General features: G+C 44.7%; 2 protein-coding genes across 2 annotated transcripts in view; both read right to left on the bottom strand.

Annotated features, from left to right (window-relative positions):
* Positions 1-1,529: 1,529 nt before the first annotated feature.
* On the bottom strand, positions 1,530-22,478 carry CRLS1 (cardiolipin synthase 1). The gene is made up of 7 exons (XM_083175624.1): positions 22,027-22,478; positions 17,169-17,306; positions 16,173-16,302; positions 7,356-7,441; positions 5,804-5,872; positions 5,493-5,584; positions 1,530-4,344 (listed from the first exon to the last, which is right to left on the bottom strand). The coding sequence occupies exons 1-7, from the start codon at positions 22,360-22,362 to the stop codon at positions 4,257-4,259; spliced, it is 939 nt and encodes a 312-aa protein (XP_083031750.1). The 5' UTR covers positions 22,363-22,478; the 3' UTR covers positions 1,530-4,256.
* Positions 22,479-25,369: 2,891 nt separating this feature from the next.
* Positions 25,370-27,517, bottom strand: part of MCM8 (minichromosome maintenance 8 homologous recombination repair factor) — a 66,235-nt gene continuing 64,087 nt past the window's right edge. Inside the window, exon 19 of the mRNA XM_083175621.1 lies at positions 25,370-26,655. Within this exon, the coding sequence (XP_083031747.1) occupies positions 26,563-26,655 (93 nt within the window). The 3' untranslated portion in view covers positions 25,370-26,562. The remainder of the gene's footprint in view (positions 26,656-27,517) is intronic.

Below are 27,517 nucleotides of genomic sequence, written 5' to 3'. Positions count from 1 at the left end.
TTGAGAAATTTAACATTGTTCCCTATGGGAAATCGCGGGCATCGCGTCCCGATTTTTAAGTGCATTCAATGCCCGCAATGGGCGCCGCGCTAGGTAAAGAGTACCTTTGTGGTTAACCCCCAAAAACGAGTTAACCATTAAGTACTCCTTGAAAGTATTTAGGAAAGACCGCAGGAAATATCTCCGATACCTGCTGCGATCCATCCATTCTCGCCGGCAGCCATATTTATTTGGGGGATGTGATGCTGCTGTATTTTTATAGACATCCATGAAGCAAAGCATCTGAAGATGATAGGAACCACAATGTTCAACCCTACCCGGGAGTTCCCATAAAAGAAAATCATAGTTCCTTTGATTTTAATTTTAAGTAAAAAATGATGAACTTTTATTTTTTTTGCAATTATGGGCAGACTGATTTGGTCTAGTGAGAAGAAATAATCATAAGTTCACACACGGGTCGATATAGGTGGCCGCAGGGTACCGGCATCGGCTGGCAGGGAGCGCATACCTTGAAAGGAAATTAGCGACAGAAAATGCGTATAGATTATAAATGTAATGAAGCGGCAATTTGACGAACAGGAAGCCAGCATTTTGGGGGGACATGCCATTTGCTGGTGTGTCCAGGTGTTTTTGAGAAGGGTTCTGGGTCTGATAAGCCATAGTAAATAATAATGGTCTGATTATCGGCAAAGGGAAAAACTCTCATATATGCACACTATGCAATAAAACATGCAAACTCCAGATTATTGGCAATTTAGCACAATTATGTGTGTGAGTACCTTAAGCATGATGATACAAATGCATGTGTGACTTTAGGCTGTTCTTCAGAGGGAATTAAGTGCTTGATTCTGGCTCTGTTCCTCAGATGAACAAATGAGGGATTTGATCACAGTAATTCATTGTAGCTGGATATCCCCTTTAACAATGCCCTTAATTGAATTTGTTTTAATGATTACCCTGCCCTTTAGGATCAAGGAAATTAGTTAGATGAATGGTCTAACCAGGCAGAACCTAAAAAGCGAATATAGAGCTAATAAGGTATAATTGTAATAGATACTGTATATTTATGTCAACCCTGCTAACAATGTAACAGGAATATATATATGTATATAAAACTGGATACGGCGGCACTCAGGAGGAAAGACAAACACATGCCATATGTCAGTAATGGCTAACCTTGACACTCCAGCTGTTGTCGAACTAACATCCCAGGATGCCCTGCTACAGTTTTACTATTTGGGCATGCTAAAACTGATGCAGGGCATGCTGGGATGTGTAGTTCAACAACAGATGGAATGTTAAGGTTAGCCATTACTGCCATATGTTGAAGCCTTCAACATACAGTATGGTATGTGTTTGTGTCTTCTTTCCTCATGAGTGCCGTCTCCTACACACATCAACTGCTACAGCAGCCGTGTATAATGGAAGGCAACGGAGGTAGTTACTAATTAAGAAGTGAGTGCCAGAGCTCTCCTCTCCATATGTGTGTGTGTGTGTTTCAGCCCATGAAGAAATAAATGAAGCCTTCAAAATTTCACATTTACTTTTATTGAAAACATGACTGGTAGTTAAACATGTCACTAAGTGATAAAAACATAGGTCTTTCAAATAAACCAGTTTTTAATATTCTGTTGGCTGTGAAGATCTTGGGAACTGTATTGTCCCTTCCTTAAGTCACAGTTATTAATAGCAATTATTTCAACCATGCCAATCAAGTACTTTTACAAGTCGGAACAATACACGATAATACATCTGGATATTATAAAAACAGACAAAGTAGTAAGAAAGCCCTGATTGATCTATTGGAAAATAGGAGATTGATACATGAGAAATAAAGGAGGCTGCGTACAGAAGGTGGTTTGGCACAATTGCATTTTCTCAGAACCACTACACTTCAGCAGAAAACTTAGAGTGTAGAGCAGGCATGTCCAAACTGTGGCCCTCCAGCTGTTGTGAAACTACACATCCCCAGCATGCCTTTACCATTCCCTAATAGCAAATCTTTGGCAAGGCATGATGGGAGTTGTAGTTTCACAACAGCTGGAGGGCCATAGTTTGGACATGCCTGGTATAGAGGGAGGGAACTTCAGCATCCCGTCACCAGGAGTCGGAGCAAGCGATGAGAGTGGAGAAAGTACACAGATCTTGGACAGGGCAGACTTGGACATATTTTGGGTTTGTATGTTAGAAGTATTTGCAGAGAATGTCAGAGCATACATGGAAAATGAGAATGCTTGTCAATGAAAATTAGCCGTGTTCAAAATGTTCCGTTGGGACCAAATTTGGGGAAGACCAGGAAGAAGAAGGAGTCAACAGTTAATTCATGAGAATACGAATGCATGAATGAAAGATTTGGCAATGTGTTCGGTAAAACGGATTTGAGGAACAAAGGACAGAGAAAGGACATCAACGCAACAGCAGTTTGTGTGTCGTCAACAGAAACGTAGTGGTCCCGTAAATAACTTCTGCCGGTTGGAGGAAATATTTAAAGTAACAAGGCAATCTATGCCAAAATTGCAAACAGACATTAAGTTACACTGGCCAACATAAAGCAATCTATATAAAATAAATACATCTGGGAGTAACTGTGTAATGGTGATACAGAAGCTAAAACATATTTACTTTAATATGTGAAATAGCAGGGGTCGGACCGTCTGGAAAACCACCTGAAAAGGTGGATTCAGACATATTCACACTGGAGAGCCTGGATAGGTAGGATGAGAACCAAAATACTACACTTCCCTAAAAGGAATTCAGCATTTGTATGAGAAGTGAATGACACCCTCAAAGTAGAAGTGGCCTTTAAATGTAGCAATAAGGGTGTTGAAGTGAGAGGGAAAAGGTAGAGAGTGGTAATGGCATCTTTATTTGTGCATTAAAATGAAGAGCAGGCACCAAATGGTTTAGAAAAAAAAGGAGCATGTAGATGATCAGGGAAAACATATACCATCGAATAAAGGAGAGCAGCAGAGGGAGGGGAAAGAGGTTGGGGGTCAAATGGACAACATATATAACTAAATGGAACTTAACATTTTATACAAATGTATTTGTGTCTGCTGAGGAGGACCAACAAATATTAAATGGTTTTAACAGATTTTAAGAAAGTCCTACGAAGAGAGTGACCCTTAATATTAGGTACATTTGTAATTTAATATTAAGTGCTACTGAATTCAACATTTAATCAAATAAAAAAAAAAAAAACTAATTGTAAATTATATTTATGAATTCGTGTTCCAAGAATGTTAGCAGAGAAAATAACCGAGATATAATAATCTCTGGCCGGGGCAAGTGCACAATTATAATGGGGAAATTCCTCCATAAACATTCCAAAAAAACTGATGTTACAGTACATTCTTGATACATAAATAATGTACATATTGTGTATAACACCAAATTCACAATAATTTAAAGTCTGTTTCATATCCTTGATCTGTATTTTTAATAGTGTGGTCCTGTTTTTAGAGGTCAAAGCGAATGCTATTTTGCCCTAATCCAACTTCTCTGGCACCTCTGAGGACCACCTTCGGCACTGTTCGGGTCTCACCGGAAAAGGAGGAATCCAACATAGCAGCTGTAGATGAGACCGGTCTCCTCCAATCCCTTGTCTTTATTATCAGAGAGCCATGTCATCTCCTGTCCTCACCATGATTGAGAGAAGAGAAATTTCCAAACTTGACAGCTCTGAGAATTGCTCTATGAGGATAACCGGTAGCGATGTTACTTATCTTCCAACAACCTAGCACAGCATCCTAATATTTGGGCGTAGGATGAAATGAATCCAATACAACAGGTGTCCCTTTAGTAAACCTTTAAAAACCTCAATTTTTATGTCTGTTGTTTATATTTTAGGATGCGCCCATATGATGTTATTTCTTTGTTTTTGCCATTACAAAAAAGCCCAATAAATATATAAAAAAAAACTCATAACCCTCCATATTATAATAGTATATACATGAACTCAAAGGCAACCGTCTAAAAAATTAATCAGAAGTTAATGAAATCGTAAAGCACAAGAGGTGTTTTTTGTTTTTTTTGTTTGATTGATTATTTTTCAACAATGATTCCACTAAATTCTTCTAAATCAGTCAGGTTTATTATACCAAAATTCAAATATTGAATATTAAGTGTATTAAAAAATAGAATTCAACTTTGATTAAATTTAATGTAGTCCATGAGCAATCACCAGCATCCAGTAAATTGCAGTGAAGAGAAATTGAATCCTTCATGCGATGGGTACTAGGAGTTTCCTGCGTTCTTTATTTTTTGTTCAAAACTTTAACTGTTTTTTGTCCATAATGATAATAACTATACCCCGAGGCAACAGTTGAGAAAGCAGTGATACACCTGTGGTGAAAAAACAAAAACTTTTTTTAAAAATAGAAAAATATAAATATTGCTATTTAACATAACATTTGTAAAACGCAACAGAATCTGCTGCGCTATATAAGTAAATAAATAAATCATTAAAAACACAAGACCGCCATGTCTATAGTTAACATCCCCAGTTCTGCAAATTTAGGAGGAAATTTAATTAGCTAAGGTAATTTACTGCAGCTAATTGAATCGGTGATGGAGAAAACAAATAAGTCTGGGAACTTTTTTCGGATTTTATGTGCTTTTTATATGAAAACGGGAACATCTTTGCACAAAACTAGCTTCAATTGAATTGCACAAAAAAACATCAGGCAAAAAATTGTAGTAAAGCATGTTTTTTTTTTTTTACTGGGGTACAAATGAATTCACCCCCTCAGTCACTTATGATCCCAACCATATACCCCAATAGCAAAAATAACTTTAGGTTCAAGTCCCATTTCAGGATATTTTTCAAGTTCGCAGATTTTATTCTGAAAAAATGGAGAAGAATTTAAATTGCAGTCCCAGGTAGCAATCAAAGCAAATTCTACAAAAGTAACTAGTTCCAGACCCAGATCAAATCTGATAATAGCATATATCCAGTGTTCAGTTACATTATCTCTTAATAACACTTAATGATTCCAAGTAGAATGGGTGGATCACCCACATCCCGCCAACTTCCAAGTAAAATCGAAAATTGCAGGTCTACAGGGAGTGGGCGGGTCATTTTGTCCCACCCATGGACTTGTGATACTCGCCATTTTGCAGGAGGCCTAATGACACGGACAGCCCATTCTGCCACCAGTGGCAAATCAAAAGCCAGCAACAATGGGACTTTCCCCCCATTAACCCTTTCAGTGCCAACATCTCTGGGAGAGCTGTTCAAAATATCTGCCAAAATGCCAGCGCCGTTCGCATTTTTTATATAAAAAAAGATTCTATTTCCTATACAAGGTAAACATTACAGGTCATTATAATGAATAAAAATGTTTGCTTGGCAATTTTTTTTTACTCCTATTTTGACAAATTTACTCGGCACTCAAAGGGTTAAGTAAGTTCCTTAAGTAAAAGCATTGTCTAAAAAAAAAAAAAAAAAAAGGATGCTCTATGTCAATTTAAAATCATGTCTGGCAACTCACCATAATACTTGAAGATAGACACTATCCACATAATTTAACACTGGAGCAGCTAGTGAGGCTGCCACCAATGTTAACTGAACCGCTGTGTTCAACTAGAAGGCAAGAAAGAAAAAATTCTTGAGAAAAGTTAAAAAAAAAATAAAAAAAATACACAAGCCCTTTATTTTTTAAAATGCGATTATTAAACCATAATTGAACAACAAATGCATGTAGTAACATATTTTAAGGTTTGTGAATTTGCACCAATACAGTTGGTCAATTGAAATAATCGAAATCAAAATTGAAATGCTTAATCTGCCGAAAAGTCTTACCTTACTGATAAACGTTGGCTCTAACTGAGCAGTTGCATAACAAGGGTTAAAATATTTACCAACAGTTCTCTAAAGAAAAAAAGAAAAATAGTGCAATGTTACTGACACAAGGTTACAGTCAATCATCAGGATTACATTGTGCACACGCTATAGCAGAATTACAGCACACACAGGATGTGACGGCATAGAAAATCTCTGTGCGCAATGAAGCTGGAGACTCCGGAACGCTGACTATCGCGTCTTTCACCTTACCGGAGTAATACATGAATTATAGCATGCATTCTCTCTGCAAATAAATACGACATAATGCAGGACATAATTGGGTTCAATGGATGTATAGTAAATAGACAGTCAACAGGTTTGTCAAGGTCAAAAGGTTGATACAGAGAAGGTCGGCAAATTTACAATTTTTTGAGTGTCACTTTGTATGTTTTGTCCTATGTAACCCCATTTAGCATACTGTGTACCCAGGCGTAGTCAATGTGAATGGTGAATGAAGAAAAAAAACCAAAAAAAAAAAACCTTGCGTTAACCATGTTGACCGTCTTTTCACCCCATTGTCTTTAAGGCCCTCATACAGCAGGCAATTCACATGCAATTTGGGCTCTTTTCCTGTGATTGTGGCGCTCAACTGCAGAAGAAGAGCCCAAATTGCAGGTGAATGACGGCAGGTTCAATGCGATGCGTGGTCCTGTGCGCGTGGCACCGGTACCTGCGAGTCGCAATGTCTGCACAAGCAATCTATTGAATCGTCTCCGAGCCGGGCAGGCTTGACTGAGATCACATGCAAAGGGTCCGCAGGCAACCTCTCTGAGGGGAGAAATCACCCTTATGTATGCCCACCTAAGACAGAGTCAGTCTTGTGACCATGTTGACCATATGGGGGGCCCAACCTATTAACTGTCTATCCAGTGTCTGGAACTAAACATATTGGAGGTGATTCAACTAATTCGGGGTAGGCGGTGAATAATAAAGGGCACCTGGCAGAGCAATTCAATTGTTTTCGTGCCTGTTAATTATCGTGCTGATCATACACATAGGTACCAGATATAGCCACATACAGTGGCTAAACCCGTCTCTAAAGGGCTGGTTAGGGAGCCCAAACCACAGACTTTCGGCACGTTTTTCTTGCCACCTCGGGAGACTGTGAGCAGAAATGTTGGTGTCTGTGGCACTTGCACCTAATCTGAATAATAATGGAATCATTCCGTCAGGTGCCTATTAACTAGCGCTACAAGAAAACAATTGAATCACCGCCATAGAGAGTATTATGAACCCTTCAGATATTTATGGATAACTATTGTTTAATATAAAAAAAAAAAATCCGTAATATATAAATCTTGGCACCCAAATTAATACAGGGTTTCCTCATGATGGGACTGAAGAGGGCATTAAGTAATTGAATGGGAGCAGTCACATGACACTCAAATTCAAAACCTCTTTGGCCAATGGTTTCTCTCTGTACTTGGTTACTGGAGCGATGGGATGGGCCACGTTAAGTCCAACATCTTAAAAATGTCCCTTTACAAAGGCCTCAGAGGGCACTACTTACTGGTGGCGGGAGAGTTTTATATCGGACATAGAAAACAGCAGCAATCAAGACAATGTCCCTCAGAATGATCATGACTGTCAGGGGGACTGAAAAATAATAGAAAAAAATATTGTTTTATAACTTTTTAATGAAATAATAGAAGTAATTAATGAAGAAACTTGTACTTTATAATAAGGCATATTAGGCGATAGCAGATATACAGAGATATGCAATAGATTAATTAGCAATTGCACAATGATTTTGTGTGCAACGCATTACTGCTAACTTGGAGACTGCAAAACACACAGTCACATTTAATCAATTCTCCTACAGGGTATCAGACCACAGAGTATCAGGCCGTAGAATTATACATAGTGTTCCCGCTAGGCTGTTTTAGCGCCCTGCCCCTCTGGCAGCGCCCCGCTAAAACAGCCTGCCTCCGACCCCTTTGATGTGACCAGAGAAGCTTGGCGCTGCTGTATATAGCGATGCCCGGCGCTTCCCAGGCAGTGTAGAGCCTGCCGGGTGGCCTGGCCCGCCCCCTTCAGTGACACCGGTGGCCGGACCCGCCCCTTTTCACCACGGCGAGGCCCGGGCACGCCCCTTTTGTGACATTGGCAGCACGCCCCTTTTGTGACATTGGCGGCACGCCCCTTTTGTGACGTTGGAGCCCAGTCCGCCCCCCTTACGCTGCCCCCGTGCAGCGGCGCCCTGCCTGCCCTAGTACCTAGAAGGAACACTATATACAATCTGGGCCCTTTTTCACCCGATTCTGATGGATCGGGCCGAGAAGTCTTGTGAAAAGTGCCCTAATAGTATGTGCCTAACCTCTGATTCGACGCACAGTCCCATGTGCATTGGATTGGATCCAGAAATCGTAATGCCGCACAGAAGATTTTTTGGATCTGGCAGCACTTGCTGGGGGTTGCATGCAATACATCATATGCGGTCCTTTAGTATACAATGTATTACATGCGGTCCAGCCGTCAGCAGGCACTTGCATGCGATACCTTGAATTAGTGTATGGTAAAGTTTATGGTATTACGGTAAGATGCACTTAGAAACCTTGAAGTATACTAAATGGTAACAAAGGACAAGGACAGGTAGCAGACTATATTCAGCAACAACGTAAACTTCATTAACTGTATAAAGAGGGACAAACTGTCAGCAAGGCACTGGGAGAGTGATGTCACAAGTGAGCTTGGAGGGTAAAAAAAGATGCGCACTGCACAGAGAGGCTACTTTCCCTGGAATCTGGGGGCAGGTTTATAAAAGATAGACAAGCTGAGCGCTGTGTTCTGTGCTACAGCAGGTCAGTGAAACACGGTTACGGTATAGATGATAGACAATGTCTAGCTTGGCAGTCACTAGGTCGACATAAGCTTATGGTCGACATAGGCAAGGTCAATAGTTAAAAGGCTGGTACTGTATAAGGGTTACATGATTTTTTTGGTGTCTATGTAATCATACATCGACATGGAGACCGTATATGTACCGCTTTGCTCGCCATACTATTATATTCCCACTTTATGCCCACTTGGATAGTAAAGTATGAAAATCCACCTTTTTTCTGAAAAAAAATCATAAAAACCTCATGTCGACCATAAGTCACTAGTCACTGTCCAAGGTGTCCATCTAGTCACTGTCGAACCATTAGTGGTTAACCTAGTGACCGTTGACCTAGACATTGTCTATCCACTGACCGGATACCCTGAAAAACACAGTGCTGCGGATCACTGGGTATGGTTGTCAGCACATTATATAAATATATATATATTATATATAACATACAACATTACATGTACATATGCTACATATGCTAACTGGTTGCCCCATGCAATGTGTGGTCGGTACTCCAAATCAGGGACAGCAGCCGCCGCTGCTCCTAGATCACCTTCCCCTGTAAGCTCATGACCCACCTGCTGCCTCTGCACCGAATGCATCTCCCTCCATTAGCCATTCTTGCATACACTCCAGGAACAACCGGGAGGCTCCCGAAGGTTGGGAAGCCCTCCCAGCCCCTTGGGGCAATAGACAAGTTTCCTGGGTCATGCCGCACAGACCCCACCCCCAGGTAGCCCCTGCACCTGGCCATCGAATATTAAAATGGATAGATGCAAAAAAAACATGTAGTAGTCAGGGGCGCCTGTTGGCGCCCCTGACTACTACATACATAATAACACCTTTCCTACATCCACTCCTCCAGAAACTTATTTTCTATATGACATTAGTTTTATTATTTTATTTAAAAAAGTTACTTTTTATTCATAAGGATAAAATTATGAGATATACTGTTGCAGTAATGGAGATCCAAATAACAAGATATGAAAATATTAAATATAAATCAAATTAAACCTTTATTCTATAACTTTTAGTGTAAAACAACGTAAACTTCATTAACTATATAAAGAGGGACAAACTGTCAGCAAGGCACTGGTAGAGTGATGTCACAATAGCTAGTGATGTCACAATAGCGTGTGATGTCACGATAGAGCTTGGAGGGTAAAAAAAAAAGCTGTGCACTGCACAGAGAGCATTATTGTTGCAGAGTCACAGGACGGAGAAGCAGCTCTGACAGATTTTGTCTTATTATCTTCTCAAACCATGGCGGAAATACCCTGCAACGTAGCGGTATACAGTACCTTATGTTTGGATGACCAAAAGATCGACTTGGTGTATTCAGTTTCAAAGCGAGTATGTGATGATGGTGAAATAATTCACCCAGGAGATCTACAAGAGGACCAACTGATGGTGACTATCAGGGATGGCTCTACAGAGATCGAGATGGTTGGTGCTCCAAAAGCATGGAGCTATGATCGTTATTTAGGCTGGATAGAAGAGGCACATAACTATAGTGCCATGTGGACGCTCACAGAAAGTCTACTGCCTCATACTGTCAGCACGGACGTGACTGGCGATGATAGGAGTGACAGAGAAAGGAGCGGACAGCTGGAGGAAAACATACAAGAGACTCCAAATGACGACATGATGGACGCATTACAGCTCAAAAGAGAAGTGGAGGAGGAAATAAAAAAGAAAGAAGCTGAACTTCGAGAACTCCATCAAGTGAAGGAAAGTTTAAATGACATTCTAAAAGAAAAGACCCCACGCTCAGGCTGGCGAGGCTTCGTCAGCAGCATTAGAGGGTCAGTGCGCAATATATTCAGAAGACGCAGCAGCACTTCTTTCCTCACTACAGAGGGTGTAGCAGGACCACAGGCTGAGACAGACATTAATCAATGGGGCTCCTGGGGAATGACATATTCCCAGCTCCTATACTAGATCAGATTTGTCCGTGGGATAGGCTGAGCTCATTCCACACCTGAGAGATGAGCATTGAAGCCCCAAGGCTGAGCTCATCTAGGTGCAGACATTCCACACCTGAGAGATGAGCATTGAAGTCGCAAGGCTGAGCTTATCTAGGTGAAGACATTCCACACCTGAGAGATGAGCATTGAAGCCCCAAGGCTGAGCTCATCCTGGTGCAGACATTCCACACCTGAGAGATGAGCATTGAAGCCGCAAGGCTGAGCTCATCTAGGTGAAGACATTCCACACCTGAGAGATGAGCATTGAAGCCCCTGCCCCTTACACACCCTCTGCTGCACCACATTATCCTGGAACAGAGATTCAACACCTGAGATACCATCACATACAGCACCTGGGGATTAGGGCTACTGGCGAAACCCCATTTAAAAAAACGACACAGTGCAGCCACCTCATGGGTGTGTTGGAAGAGCTGCTAATTATTTATAAAATATTGACAGTTACATCTAACTTGTTGATAACTTATAATACCAAAAAATCAGGCGCAGTTCCGATATGTCAATTAGTACCAAAATTAAAACAATAACACCAAATAAATGAATTATTACATGTATTATAATGATCACAAGATTTGGTAGTGCAGCTCCCAGAAGTAATTGGAATAGATTACTTGCAGAAATATTTTTAAAAGGACAGAGAGTGCAAAACCAAAATCTGAATATTTGTTATAGGTTTATTAACCAGTAAAAAACTATTCAAATATGCATTTGTAAATATATATAATAAAATACATTTATTACTCACTGGTGCCCATCTATTTAAGAGTGTGACTGTTAAATAAAATAAATAATGTATTTTATTGTATATATTTACAAATGCAGATTTTAATTGTTTTTTATTGGTTAATAAACCTATAACAAATATTCAGATTTCGGTTGTGCGCTCTCTTTCTTTTTAAAAATATTGTTGGTAACTTAATAACCTGAATATTTAAACCCAGGCAACGCTGGCTACTTCAGCTAGTGCAGTGATTCCCAACAGTGGTTCCCTTGGGTGCCATCTGACTCCTGCAGGGGTGTTGTCTTACAGTAGGTTGGTGGTCAAGTTCCAAATCTAATTATTTATGGTCAAAACTATTGGCAAAACCAGGGCTAGTGGCTGCCAATGATAAAACATGTGGACAAACAGATGCACAACTGTCAAACACAACAGAACTAAATAATGACAGGTAGGCAACATTTACTTCATTTAATATTTGTCCCAAATTTGTCAATAAAAACGGCTTTTATCCTAGGGGTGCCATAAAAAAAAATGCTGATACTCTAGGGTACAGTGATTCAAGTAAGTTTGGCAACCATTGAGCTAGTTTAATAATATATGTGCTGGCTGTCATACCCAGTGAACAGCAGCACCACTGTGCATCGCAGACCTTGCCGCAGCATAGGACACCGCGCTCAGCTTGCCTGTCTTCTATAAGCCCACCCCCAGATTCCGGTAGGCTACTTTCCCTGGAATCTGGGGGTGGGTTTATAAAAGATAGACAAGCTGAGCGCTGTGTTCTGTGCTACAGCAGGTCAGTGAAACACGGTTACGGTATAGATGATAGACAATGTCTAGGTTGGCAGTCACTAGGTCGACACAAGCTTATGGTCGACATAGGCAAGGTCAATAGTTAAAAGGCTGGTACTGTATAAGGGTTACATGATTTTTTTGGTGTCTATGTAATCATACATCGACATGGAGACCGTATATGTACCGCTTTGCTCGCCATCTCTTATATATTTGGCTACATCTGTCACTCAAAGTGTGTCTGGAGCTGTAACGCTGGGTTGTGGACTTCCATCTTAATTTATGATTGTCATCACCTGTTTTAAACAGGGTAATTGATAAGAAAGGTGTTTAAGCACAGGTGATGGTAATCCATAAATTAAGAAGAAAGTCCAGAAACAGAGCAATGTGTCCCTCCTGGAGAGGGTCATGTTGGGAGGTATGCACCTACCTCCCTCCCTCCCTCCCTCCCCCCCCCCATTCACGGCATCCCCACGATTAAATGGCACATGCAAAACACTGACATGGCTATGGTCGACAATGAAAAAGGTTGACAAGATTTATTTTTTACTTTTTCAATGTTTTCATATTCATTCTCATGTGTCGACATGGACACCAATGAAGTGCCACACTTATGTCAACATTTACATGTGTTGACCTTTCTGTGTTGATTTTTCTTGTGGCGATTCGTGGCACCCCCCGCGACCCCCCTCCCGCGATTTGCACCACACCCCCCGCAATTCGCGGCACCCCCGGTGACTCCCGCGATTCGCGGCCCCACCCCGTGACACACCCCCCTCCTGCGATTCACGGCACCCCGCGACCCCCTCCCACGATTCGCGCCAACCCCCCAGGCACCCTCTCCCGCGGTTCACGGTGCCCCCCACGACCCCCCCTACCGCGATTCCCCACCCCTGACCACCCCTCCTGTCATTGCGGCAATCCCCCGCCCCGCGCCCCCCCCCTCCCACAATTCGCGGCACCCCCCCCCCCCCCCCCGCAATTCACGGCATCCACCCACGACCCCTCCTCCCGATTCGCGGACACCCCTCACCTCCTCCCTCCACCCCCGCACACGATTCACGGCAACCCCAGGATTAAATGGCACATGCAAAACACTGGCACGGCTATGGTCGACAATGAAAAAGGTTGACATGAGTTTTTGAAGATTTATTTTTCTTTTTTTTGAATGTTTTCATATTTATTCTCATGTGTCGACATGGACACCGATGAAGTGCCACACTTATGTCAACATTTACTTGTGTTGAACTTTCTGTGTTGATTTTTTCTTGTAGCAATTTTTTTCCAGTGACAACTATGAACTATGTGCACGTCAACCTACACATCATCAACCAATTCTTTTATAATATATAACACCTGTTCTGTTTTACTGTAGGTGTTTTAAGTCAGACCTTTTACTGCTACTATTACTGTTTATGTAAATGCATTCTGAATGACAGCAACATCCTACCATCCTTCTACAAGAATATATAACCAACTAGGTGATTCATCGCGCCCCGTGCCCCCCCCTCCCGCAATTCACGGACCCCCCGCGCACCCCCCTCCCGCGATTCGCAACCCCCCCTCGCGCAATTCACGCCCCCTCCCACGCTTTGCGGACCCCCGCCCTCTACCGCGATTCGCCGACACCTGCGCCCCCCCTCCCTTGATTCACGGCACCCCCGCGCCCCTCCCGCAATTCACGGCACCCCTAAGCCCCTCTTTAGTCCCCCGTATACTCACACACCCCTATCACTACCCAGCTTCCTGCTCTCCTGTACTGTAACTTCCACCACTGGGGAGTTTGCTGACGCTGTTTTGCCCACATGCCCCTATCATGCCTCATAGCCCAGCCTCCTGCTCTTATGCACCCGAACTCCCACCCAGTAGGAGGAGACACTGACTAAGGGCCACCATCCTGTACTCCTGTACTGCCACGCTGGACCCTCACCCACTGGCAGAAGCTGCACAGTATCTCCCACCCTCCTCTTTAGTCCCCCTTATGCCCACACACCCCTATCACTACCCAGCCTCCTGTTTTCCTGTGTCGTGACCTCCGCCAGTGGGGAGCTGCTGACTCAGAAACACCCTACTATACTATTGCACACACACACAGCCCCCCCACACCCACAAATGTCACTGTACCATCCACACTATCAATGTACATCTTACTCTGTAACCGCTTTTTAATTAAACAAAACAATACACACCCCCTTCCACATCATATGCTCTCTATTTAACACATTTCACCTATAACTCAAGTTGCAATACAGGCCATCTTTCATACAATTCTAACCATCTTTCTCATATGCAAATGTTCACAAATTAAGGGGGCGCAGCCCCTTACGACGGTGTGAAGAGCGCCCGTAGGGCGCGATGAATCACCTAGTACTATTATATTCCTACTTTATGCCCACTTGGATAGTAAAGTATGAAAATCCACCTTTTTTCTGAAAAAAATCATGAAAACCTCATGTCGACCATAAGTCACTAGTCACTGTCCAAGGTGTCCATCTAGTCACTGTCGGACCATTAGTGGTTAACCTAGTGACTGTTGACCTAGACATTGTCTATCCACTGACCTGATACCCTGAAAAACACGGTGCTGCGGATCACTGGGTATGGTTGTCAGCACATATATATATATATAACATACAACATTATATGTACATATGCTAACTGGTTGCCCCATGCAATGTGTGGTCGGTACTCCAAATCAGGGACAGCAGCCGCCGCTGCTCCTAGATCACCTTCCCCTGTAAGCTCATGACCCACCTGCTGCCTCTGCACCAAATGCATCTCCCTCCATTAGCCATTCTTGCATACACTCCAGGAACAACCGTGTCCTATCTCAGGCACTGACTTTTAATGCCAAACAATCATTTCCTTGCACATATAGGTGTCAGTTACATATCATGTCCCCAGTAGTGCCAGTTACATATCATGCCCCCAGTAGTGTCAGTTACATATCATGTCCCCAGTAGTGCCAGTTACCGATGTCCCCAGTAGTGTTAGTTACATATCATGTCTCCAGTAGTGCCAGTTACAGATGTCCCCAGTAGTGCCAGTTACAGATGTCCCCAGTAGTGCCAATTATATATCATGTCCCCAGTAGTGCCAGTTACAGATGTCCCCAGTAGTGCCAGTTACAGATGTCCCCAGTAGTGTCAGTTACATATCATGTCCCCAGTAGTGTCAGTTACATATCATGTCCTCAGTAGTGTCAGTTACATATCATGTCCTCAGTAGTGTCCGTTACATATCATGTACCCAGTAGTGCTGTTACAGATGTCCCCAGTAGTGCCAGTTACAGATGTTGCCAGTAGTGCCAATTACATATCATGTCCCCAGTAGTGCCAGTTACAGATGTCCCCAGTAGTGGCAGTTACATATCATGCCCCCAGTAGTGTCAGTTACATATCATGTCCCCAGTAGTGCCAGTTACAGATGTCCCCAGTAGTGCCAGTTACCGATGTCCCCAGTAGTGCCAGTTACCGATGTCCCCAGTAGTGTCAGTTACATATCATGTCTCCAGTAGTGCCAGTTACAGATGTCCCCAGTAGTGTCAGTTACATATCATGTCCTCAGTAGTGTCAGTTACATATCATGTACCCAGTAGTGCTGTTACAGATGTCGCCAGTAGTGCCAATTACATATCATGTCCCCAGTAGTGCCAGTTACAGATGTCCCCAGTAGTGCCAGTTACATATCATGTCCCCAGTAGTGCCAGTTACAGATGTCCCCAGTAGTGCCAATTACATATCATGTCCCCAGTAGTGCCAGTTACAGATGTCCCCAGTAGTGTCAGTTACTACATATCATGTCCTCAGTAGTGTCAGTTACATATCATGTCCCCAGTAGTGTTGTTATAGATGTCCCCAGTAGTGCTTTTAGCAAGAAATGTTTCCACTTTCTGGAATGTATGGTTTTCGGAATAATTTTGAGAACGGATATTTGGATAAGGGATACCCCACCTGTAATGATATATTAGTAACCATATAAACAAAAAAGGCACATTCTTACCTGGGATCAGGTTAACATAGGTTAAGGTGACATACAGGACACTTATAAGAATTTTATCGGCTAGCGGATCAAGAGCACTTCCTAATGCTGACTTCTGATTGGCCCAATTCCGTGCAATATATCCATCCAACTGTCAAAAAAAAAATGGGTTAACTTACTACTATGGAAGCCAATGTTGCGTCATACAGACGGGCCACGTTGGACCGATTTCATGTCATCTTCATGCCACTTCCTGTTCCCCTCACTGACCTAATTTCCCTGTATGCTGGACAATGCAGAGCACCAAAAACAAAATCATTTGGTGTATGATTTACTTTGGTATGTGGGTACTTGTTTCCTAGCACGGCGCCACCGATTTTAATTGTATGCAATCGGGTTGCAAAAATCGGGTCAATCGCATCGCATGCAACCAAATTGCATGTAATGCAATTGACCCGACCGACCCGATTTTTTACACTGGAACCAATGTTAAATGGTCCCTGAGACCCGATTTTACATTGGCCCCAATGTTAAATGCCCCCCAGACCCCATTTTTCATTGTATGCCCCCCCATTTTTATCATGTCCCCAGTAGTGTTGTTACAGATGTTCCCAGTAGTGATTTTAGCAAGAATTTTTTTTTTCCAGTTTCTGGAATGTATGGTTCCAAGCTGGGAATACGGCATTCTGCAAAAGCCTCATAGATGAATGTCTAGCTCAGCCAGTAGACAACGTTGCAGGTGTTCCAATCTGCCTGAAGTACTTCAATAAGAAGCCCTAATGAGTTCACCCCAATACCCCATGGTAACAGTTAAGTCTTCCTGCACTGATTGAAATATCCGCTCCTCCTCGGTTTTATAAACTGGCACGAGGTGGAACCACAATGTGGCAGCACTTTTCTGTTGGAAGTCTGGCAAGGTGAAAGCGCTGTGCTATCCTTTTTCTCTGCAGGTAAGTAAAATATAATTTTGAACCACCCAAATCAAATATGAAATTACAATATAAACCAATAACTCACCAAATCCGTTACTCCGGCAAAAGCAAAAATTCCAAGTGCAATGTTAAAATCCTTCCCTACAACAAGGTAGCCCAAAACTGGGGAAAGGCCAATCCTGGACATAGACAGGAAATTTGGTATTGTCCATGGGTTTTCATACTGCAAAACACAACAGGAGACACAGATTGAGTGCATTATCCCTCATTCCTAATCTTTTCCCAGTTCAACAGTTTGAGGCCAGGTGGCAGGGGGACTGGTGATACATTATCAGGGACAAGGTCACACTCTGAAGGGATTATGTGACAGAGGTCAGGCCCAGTATAGGCAGATATAGCCCCATCATGTTTTTACAGTCCTATGTACTAGACGCAAGAAAGTCAAAACAATGCTTGAGAGTAGACCAGGGTTGCCGACCCTCCCGGAATTTGCGGGAGTCTCCCGAAAATCGGGTCCTTCCTCCCGGCCCCCGGAAGGGTGGGCAACCCTCCCGGAATCAGGGGGACCCCCACTGAGCCCCCCGATCGCGGCATTTATATGCCGCAATCCGCGGGTCTCAGGGGAGGGGCGGAGCTAAAACGGCACAATCGTGACGTTTTAGCCCCGACCCCTTCACGGATAACAGTAATTTCGGCTATTTGTTGTAGTGGGGGCGGGGCTTAATGACGTCACAGTTAAGCCCCGCCCCCAAATCGCGTAATGCAAGAATCCTCTCCGGGCTTCTCCCGGAGAGGATTTTTTGAAAGTCGGCAACCCTGGAGTAGACTAAAGCAAAATTAACATAAAATTATGATATACAAGTTTTTTGACAACACAAACTTCAAGCACTGGTCTGACAGTGGGCGGTAGTAAGTGTTCTTTAGTGAGCAGTGCTGATTGCTCACCATTTCACAGCTCGCAGGTCAGTATTCAACTGACCCCCCCTGCAGCTGCAGTTTCCACCTCGCTGCGTTTTTAACAGCAAGGTAGAAACGGCGTGTGCAGCCGCCAAAACAGCGAGGCTCACAGGTAAATGCAGCGGGTTCCCTGCTTTAGCCGCGAATTGGGTGAGCGGCCAGCACGGGGGGTTAAACGGTAAGGGTGGCTTGTTTTTAGCCACCCTTGCCATTGTGTACCGCCCAGTGACAAAAGCCTCCTGCCACTGCTCTGTGCTGTTGGAGGACCCTGCTGGTTTCTATAGACATTATATTCACACTACAGAAGAGGTCCCAGGATCCATCTCCTGAAATAATCTGTACTGCTGAGAGCTTCCCGATTATCCAATTGACTAGAAGATGTTCTTACTACCCACTTTGAAACTGAGATTCCAGCAGCTTTCAGAGAAAGGAAAGAAAATACTTTGACCTTGAGTCACCTTAAAAAAGAAGTTTAAAATGGGTACTTGTGAGTTATCTGGGCGTCCGATTTTGGTACTAGATCGCATACGATATCGCATGCGATATCGCATGCGATTTGCGATTTGCATGCGATTTAGCATGCGATTTGCATAAGATTTGCTATTCATTTCATTACCCCACTATCCCCAAAGTGTGTCTATCAACGTGAACCCGAAGCGTGGCGAGCGCAGCGAGCCCGCGAGGGGCGGCGGTACGCGTCCTCCGACCTTTTCATGCCCTACTATCCACTAGGGCGTGGAGTGAGAATAGAATAGTGTGGCGAGCGCAGCGAGCCACCGAGCCCGAAGCGTGGCGAGCGCAGCGAGCCCCGCGAGGGGACGCGGACACCTTCACAGGTATCCGCGTGCCCTTGCGGGCTTCACAGGTGTCCGCTGCGCTCGCCACGCTTCGGGCTCGGTGGCTCGCCACACTATTCTATTCTCACTCCACGCCCTAGTGGATAGTAGGGCATGAAAAGGTCGGAGGACGCGTACCGCCGCCCCTCGCGGGCTCGCTGCGCTCGCCACGCTTCGGGTTCACGTTGATAGACACACTTTGGGGATAGTGGGGTAATGAAATGAATAGCAAATCTTATGCAAATCGCATGTTAAATCGCATGCAAATCGTAAATCGCATGCGATATCGTATGCGATATCGTATGCGATATCGCATGCAAATCGCATGCAAATCGTAAGTACCCAAATCGGACGCCCAGATAACTCACAAGTACCTTAAAATGAGTTTATGCTGACTGAAATGGTTATTTTTAGAACATGTACCATGTTGATTTCTAAGGACAACAAGGGTATTAACTGGTTTATAGATTAGAATCCCAATAACAAGATGCAGTGTGCATGCAATGCAATCCGATGCGATGTGTAGCTAGTACAAATAGTGCAGCACATACTTTTTGTACCGTACTATGTGATGCGCGGGAGAGCGCTTCGCATAGTACAGAACGGAGACAGACACAACGGAGCGTGTATGGGCTCCTTTACATTTTACTTGTAAGCAGGGGAGCCGAGAGATTGTTTGGGCCCCAGTAAAACAAAGGGGCGTGGCTACCGGGAAGGGGCATGGCCACCATGAAGGGGCATAGTTTTTGATGGTGGAAAGGTGCCAGTGTGGGTGTGATCGCACACCAGCGCAGGGGAGAGAGGACAGGCTGCCGCTGTAGCTGCCTCTCTCCCCAGCTCAGCACACAGCAGTGGCCGGTGCCCCTGTTTACAAGATGCCACAGTTGGTTCCCAGTACCGTACATAGGGCGCACATTTGAACAATACAGGGTGTACAGAACAGAAACATTACAGTAACTGAACAACTAAAACAGAGCCAGGATAACAATTAGCAGCATAATTCTCAGTACAATATACATCTGAGATGTAGGGAAGCAAAGAAAGAAATAAATGTCGTACTACTAAGAGCAGGATGCCTTTGAAACAGATGAAAGATTACAAAGTGAGAAGAGATGTGGGTACAGCCGGTCGCTGAGGAGAAGGGTGCTGTAATTGAAGTGCGAGAGAAGAGGGCCCTGCTCCAAGGAGCTTAAAATCTCGATGTGACTAGTATAATAGTACCTAGACAATGTTTAGGTCAGGCATTCCCAACCACGGTCCTCAAGGCACACCAACAGTGCAGGTTTATGTGATATCCAGGCTTCAGCACAGATGGTTTAATCAGAATCACTCAGGTACTAATTAAGTCACCTGTGCTCAAGCCTGGATATCACTAAAACCTGCCATGTCGGTGTGCCTTGAGGACCGTGGTTGGGAATGCCTGCTCTAGGTTGACATACACATGGTAGTCATGTCGACACATGCAAAAGATCAACATGACTGTGGGGACACAAGTTGTTTTTTTTTTTTTTTTTACTTCTTCCTACTTTACCATTCATTTGGACTAAATTGGAAACATGTCTCAAAGCATGGCAAGCAAAGCAGTACACTCATTTGGAATCCACGCAAAAAAGAATCACGTCAACTTTTTCCAGAGTTGACCTGACAACATCCCACTAAGGCAGTGGTTCACAAACTGTGGGCCATGGCACCTTGGGGTGCCCCCGGACACTTGCAGGGGTGCCGTGTGTTGGTGACCCAGGACTAATTAAACTGATTTATTATATATAGAACATGTGAAACCAGTGCTGTCAATGATAACATGTGGACAAAGGGGGTTATTCTGATTCACTCGCAAAGGCACAAACACCGCCTGTCGGCACAAAAACTATGGAGAACCCCATGTTGACCTTTTCACCGTTGACCTAGCCCATGTCCACCTATTGCTTGTGTCTACCTAATGACCGTATCCCATTCAGATACACCTTAGTACAGTAGTTCCCAATTTTTTGGGCTCACCTTAATAATGACATAGAAACACAGGTACTTGTGGAGTATCACGGCTCCCACGATGTCCATCGTATGCTAAAAAAATCGCATCGCATGCGATTTTGCACTGAAATGCATCCAAATGCATGGAAATGTGTAGCAAACATGTTAAATGCCCCCAAATGTCATTTTTCAGTGTACCACCCCCACTATCAACGCCAACCCGAAGCGTGGCGAGCGCAGCGGTACGCGTCCTACGACCTTTTCATACCCCCACTATCCACGCCGGCGTGGAGTTGAGAATAGAAAGTGTGGCGAGCGCAGCAAGCCACCGAGCCCGAAGCGTGGCGAGCCCCGCGAGGGGACGCGGATACCTTCACAGGTATCCGCGTCCCCTCGCGGGCTTCACAGGTGTCCGCGTCCACTCGCCACACTTCGCGCTCGCCACACTTTCTATTCTCAACTCCACGCCGGCGTGGATAGTGGGGGTATGAAAAGGTCGTAGGACGCGTACCGCTGCGCTCGCCACGCTTCGGGTTGGCGTTGATAGTGGGGGTGGTACACTCTGAAAAATGACATTTGGGGGCATTTAACATGTTTGCTACACATTTCCATGCATTTGGATGCATTTCAGTGCAAAAACACATCGCATCACATGCGATTTGATTGCATGCGATGCGATTTTTGCTAAAAATAGCTAAAAACCGGTAAAAATCGCATCTCATCGCATGCCACTACATATGGCATGCGATGGGAGCCGTGATACTCCACAAGTACCAAAAAAAAACAGTGAAAAACCCTATGTCGACTAATGCTTGTGTTGACCTAATGACCTGTCGACCTTGTCCCATGTCAACCTTTCAGCATGTTGACCAAATGATCTATACCCATTAAAATAGTGGACGAGATAGCTGGTATTACAGAGGAGACTGGTAGAATAATGCATAGTATATACATGTATAATGTGTAAGGACAGGTGCACTGCGGTGGCAGGTATAAGGAGTATATAGTCAGGTATGTGTGTATAAGGGGTATATATGGCAGATGTATGGGAATAAGAAGGGGTATATATGTGCCAGGTATAAGGGGTACATAGTCAGGTATATATGCAGATGTAGGGGTATATATGTGGCAGGTATAAGGGGTATATAGACAGGTATATGGTTATAAGGGGGTCCTCACCAGTGCAGAGAGCGGCCTGGTAGCGGGCGCAGCCTCTCCCTGCCCGGTGCTGGAGGACGGGTCATCGGTCTTATCCGACCAGAGGCGGCTCCACCCGCAGGTCGGCCCGGAGCCGGGGCTTAGGAGCGGGGTGTGCCCGGGGCTGCGGTGCAGGAAGCGTGGCAGGTAAGTGCCGGACTCCGCAGGCCCGGGGACGTCTCTGGCACCCAGGACGGATCTCCCCTCAGCATGGCGGGCCCAGGCGAGGCTCCGGCCTCTCAGCAGCCTGCGTGCCGGGCAGCAGCTCCGGCCATGGAGAGGGGAGCGGCCCAACAGCAGCGCCAGCAGCACCGACATAGCAGCGATCACTGGGAGGCAGAGGCCGGGGCTCCCCGTACACCAGCCCGCTCACATCGCGACACATCGGTGGTGGCCGCGCCTTACGGCAGCACAGTGACCCGTACACCCTTCCCTACCTCTCATCGCCTAGTACGTGCATGTAATGCACGAATTATGTCATTATATATATATATATATATATATATATATATACAGTACACGCGGCACAGGCCCTAGGGTGTATATTCATTGAATATTGATACAATAAAAAAATAATAATTTGGACTATTTTACACAGGCCTCTCTTGCAAATCCTTCCACCTCTTTCTGCACCTACAGACGCACTCAGGCAGGCACTAGTGCAATATGGCCCTTTTTCCACTCGATTGCAACCCATCAGGTCGATAAATCGTGCGAAAAGTGCCATATCGTATGTGACTTCCCTCCGATTCCTATCAGATGCGTGGTCCCGTGCGCATCGGATTGGATCCGGATATTACCATTGCTGCCACAAGGATTTGTCGGATCCTGTGGCTGTGAATGGCATACATAAGATACACCGTATGTAAAAGGGCCACATATGATGTATTGTATGAGAATCTGCCGCCTGGGAGACCGGCGGGGTTGTACGCATGCAACACATCACTGTAATGTATGGGAGTCGTTATGCTGCATACACACTGGACAACAACTTTGCCAATTCTGCTGGTCGGAACGACAAAATCTAAATATGTCTAGTGTGTACGCGCTATGTCACATTGACACATACCTCCCAACTGTCACGCTTACCGCGGGAACGTCCCGATATTCGGGGACGTTCCCGCGTCCCGCCCGGGGCCGCCATTGTCCCGCGGTGGGGGGGACAGTTGGGAGCCCCCCCCAGCTTGCAGAGAATAGATGCTGTGCGCATGCGCACAGCGTCTATTCAGCGCCGACGACCGGCGAAAACGGGGCGTGGCTGGAGTTCGCGTCATCCGGCGAGGCCACGCCCCCTTTCCTCGAGGCCGCGCTAACGTCCCGACCTCCCAACTTCAAAAGTTGGGAGGTATGTTGACAGCAGCATCCTTCGTCTGCCCTACATGCAAGGTCAACAGGAGACAATGCTAGCGAGGGTCAACATAGCGCCCATAACCCCCCTGGCACTTGCCGATAAAAGGTCCTGATGTCACCCTGGTTACACATAGTTTAGTGCTGTGGTTCCCAAACCTTTCTGAATCACATTTTTTTAAACACAGTCTGTGACATGGCAGGCAGGAGCTGGTTTGCTTGGGTGTTGATCACTCTCCATTTTATCACTTTTGAAGCTTAGTGCATCTGGCCCCAAATCTTACATATATGTATTTCTGTTATCAAAGCTTGCAGAGCAATAAAGTACCAACCAATCAACTCCTAAATACTATTTTACAGGCTGTTCGAAGAACAGGATCTGATTGGTTGTTGCTTTATTTCTCGCCAAGCCTTGAGCTCCCCGTGACTAGCAAATGACCCAGTTCCAGAAATTGGTAAAATCAGTGCTATTTTTTCATCAGGAACCAAGTTCCTGAGACTCTAATTAAATGGGCGGGATTCACCAATCACTTGCCAAATGTCTCGTAACCCATCATGGCAATCCTAAATACATATATACTGACATATGCAATTGGTAACAAAGGGCAGCTCTACTGAGAAGAGCTGACCTTTGCGATGGCCACTGGTCTCTGGACTTCCAGGTTATTGACCCAAGAGTCCCTCTGCGCATGCGAAGTGCAGTGACATCATTGCCATGTGGAGAGAACCTCCAGTAAGTATACCTTACCTTCCCCCTGTACCACCACCCAATCCTAAACCCTCCTTCCCTGCAGCCTAAAGGCCCTCCAGACACTATGCTAGCTACTCCTAGAGAAGTCGCATCCAATTCCCTTTGAGCCGCCCAGAACTCGGCAGGATCACACGCAATACATTGCATGCGGTTCTTCTGTATGCGATCCCTGCTCTCTGCCGCCGTGTGGGGGTCCTTCCCAGAGATCTAACGCACAGCACGTATGATTTCCAGCTGTGATCCGACGCGCATGGATCAAACGTCAGACAAATGCTATTTGGGCTTATTTCACCCCATTTCTCGGCCCTTCCAATCGGCCTGCCCCACATACTTACATTTGGGATGCCGACAGTCAGGATTGTGGTGTCAGCATTCTCCTTATTGTTGTGATTCCAGCGCTGACCTTTGGACACAAGTTGGGTTACCAGTGTCAGTATTCTGACTGCCAGCATCCTGTCCACTGGGATGTTAACTGCATCCCCACTTTATGCCCTCATCCACTCACTGATGACCATGTGACTGGGCTCCTGCAACATCCTGCAGTCTGGACTTACCTACTTCCACCTCTATATATACGATCCTTAACGCTGCTGCATGAATAATTTTTGTCTCCACCCGCTGTGGTTTAACCTCTCTCTACCAGGTCCTACAGAGTAGACTACTAACCTATAAACCCTTTACCCAATCCTCTCCCCCTCTACACTGCTGCTCCCCATGTATCTGACCAATGGATTATATCTTCCTCCTCTAGGGCATCACCCATGCTGCCCTAGGGACCCACCACTGGAAATTAGTTCTCCTCCCCCTTGGTATTCTTTCTACATTCAGTGCTTCTAAACCTGACTACTTTGTGCATCAACTGGGGTATTGATTCAGCCAGCAATTACTTTTTAGCAACTACCCTGTATATATCTTTGATATTTGCATTTTTTGTATTTAATATGCTTTTGTATTCACTTTGTCTTGCTATGCTTGTTGTATACTTTAGTATGCACTTCATATGGTGCTGAGAATCCCTTGTTACCAGCCCCTCCAAATGACAGAACAAAAAACCATAATGTCAGTGCCAGTGCGCACCTGAACAGAAAAACAATTGAATTGCTCTGTCTGGTGCCATCTAGTGGCCAAGGCGTGCACAACACATGAATTCCCCCAGAGAGGTGAGGAGCAACGTTAGCCTATTATATAGGACAATGATACATTTGATCCTTGTCGAGACCTACAGTATTAGGTTTTACATCAGTTTATTGTGATTCAATATTTAAATAGATTTTACACCCACTAGTGAAGATAAAAAAACAACCACCGACAACTGTGCTTTTTTTTTAACTGACAAGTAAACGTGTTCATGGTATTTACAACAAGACAAGCCATTTATTTCAGTCTCATATTCAAATTGATACACAGAGGGAGACAACACAACAAAATGACCTAAGTCCCATACACGCTAGACGAGACAGTAAAAGATATCGACTGGAAGGGCCCTTCTGAGGGATATCTTCAACGGTCTTGTCTAGCGTGTACGCTCAACATAGTTAACGATTCGCGCTCCTGCTCATGGTTAACGACCTCCTCCCTCATCTGTTCAGTTTAGTAGTGGGAGAACCTTGTTAACCACGCCATGCACTTGCCGAAGAGAGACTTTGCCGAGCACCCTGCCTCAGCCAATATCGGCAACATGGGCTAGTGTGTACCTGGGTTTACAGAGAAGCAGCCAAAAGGTTATACAGTACATCATTTTTAAACAGATGACCACTTCCTACAGCACTTGAGGGACAGTCCCACACCCCCCCTTTGGACCAAAAGTACAATTTTGTTCTAAGACTGTGACGTTTCTCTAGATGAGGGGTAGATGTCGCCCAGGTAAGTTTATGGAATCATTTCTACACTCCTTATTGGCTGAGATTCCTGGAGGAACAGCTGCTACAGCGATACATCACGCACTCTCCTCTTACAACTGGTACGGCACTATTAGTAGCAGGACAATTAATACATTCAGATTTTATTTGGGATCTGGACTTTGGGTCTACATGCTTTTGGTCGGCACATGAAAAAGGCTGATGTGGGTTTTTCACAATTTTTTTACCCCCATTTTCTTACTGTATCGTCTATGTGAACACTGGAACAGTAAAGTGTGCCAAGTGCATCAGTGACAGAACAAGGCACCTTGCCCGAAGCATGACGAGCCATGAGAGGGTACGTGGTACATTCATTTACAAATTGATAATAAAAAACATGAAAACTGCATGCTGACCGGTTCAGGTTTCAACCATTCCCATGTCGACCTTGTGGGGACGACCTAGACACTTTGTCCTTATGATCCATTTACCGTTATTTACAGGCGTATTAAGAAACAGGACATTGCAGTTGATGTTTCTTTTTCAATCAAACATTGCGAAGCAACAACATATAAAACAGTTCTACAAAGTTTGCAGTTGGTAGACTTTGGGTCCTTTCTTTAACAGATAACCCTGGTCGTTCAGTGAGCCCACAAAACTTTCAAAGTCAGAAACCTGAAAGAAAGAAAAAAAAAAAGTAAGAATGTAGGAGCGCTGCACATCTCAGCTCTCATGCATCACATTGCTAATTAGTGACATGGGGGACTCACTGCCCATTCCACCCTACACCTGTGTTTGTGACCTGTAACCCACCAGTATTCCCCTCCTCCCACACTGACAATACATCAAATGCAGACACATGTGGATGGGTCACTGCCTCCTAAATTAATCAGATCACTCAGCTCCTGCTGTTTAAATATTCCGGTACTGCTTTCCTAGCACGGCGCCCACGATCTAGATTGTATGTGTGGGGCTGATATCTCAAGCATCTCATGCATCTTATGTGTTTGTGCGGCATAAGATGCATGAGATGATGCAATCAACAAGATTTTTACATTGGAATCAATGTAAAAAGGCCCCAAAACCCTAATTTTAATTGCTAACCCCCCCTCATGGGTGAAATGGCCCCCCCATTGTTAACGCCACCCCGAAGCGTGGCGAGCGCAGCGAGCCCGCGAGGGGCGGCGATACGCGTCCTCCGACCTTTTCATAACCCCACTATCCACGTTGGCGTGGAGTTGACTTTATATAGTGTGGCGAGCACAGCGAGCCCGAAACAGGACGCGGAATACATGTAAAGTAGTCCGCGTCCCCTCGCTGCGCTCGCCACACTATATAAAATAAACTCCACGCCGACGTGGATAGTGGGGGTATGAAAAGGTCGGAGGACGCGTACCGCCGCCCCTCGCTGCGCTTCGGGTTGGCGTTGATAGTGCTGGTGGCGTTAACAATAGTTATCGGGGGCTCACGATTTTTTATCTCATGGATCTCAATGAGACGGGCGCCGTGCTAGGAAAGCAGTACCAAAATTCCTGAT

This window comes from Crinia signifera, chromosome 3, assembly GCF_055691185.1.
Source record: "Crinia signifera chromosome 3, ASM5569118v1, whole genome shotgun sequence".
Taxonomy (NCBI): Eukaryota; Metazoa; Chordata; class Amphibia; order Anura; family Myobatrachidae; genus Crinia; species Crinia signifera.
This window is presented reverse-complemented; position numbering and strand designations above follow the sequence as displayed.

What these genes read in the sequence shown, in the direction of transcription:
- CRLS1 (XM_083175624.1), bottom strand. Translation starts at nt 22,362, where the DNA reads ATGTCGGTGCTGCTGGCGCTGCTGTTGGGCCGCTCCCCTCTCCATGGC. An exon ending in ATAAAACTCTCCCGCCACCA is followed by an intron (nt 5,873 to 7,355) that starts GTAAGTAGTGCC and finishes TTTTTTCTTTAG; the next exon opens with AGAACTGTTGGTAAATATTT. An exon ending in AGCCAACGTTTATCAGTAAG is followed by an intron (nt 5,585 to 5,803) that starts GTAAGACTTTTC and finishes CTTGCCTTCTAG; the next exon opens with TTGAACACAGCGGTTCAGTT.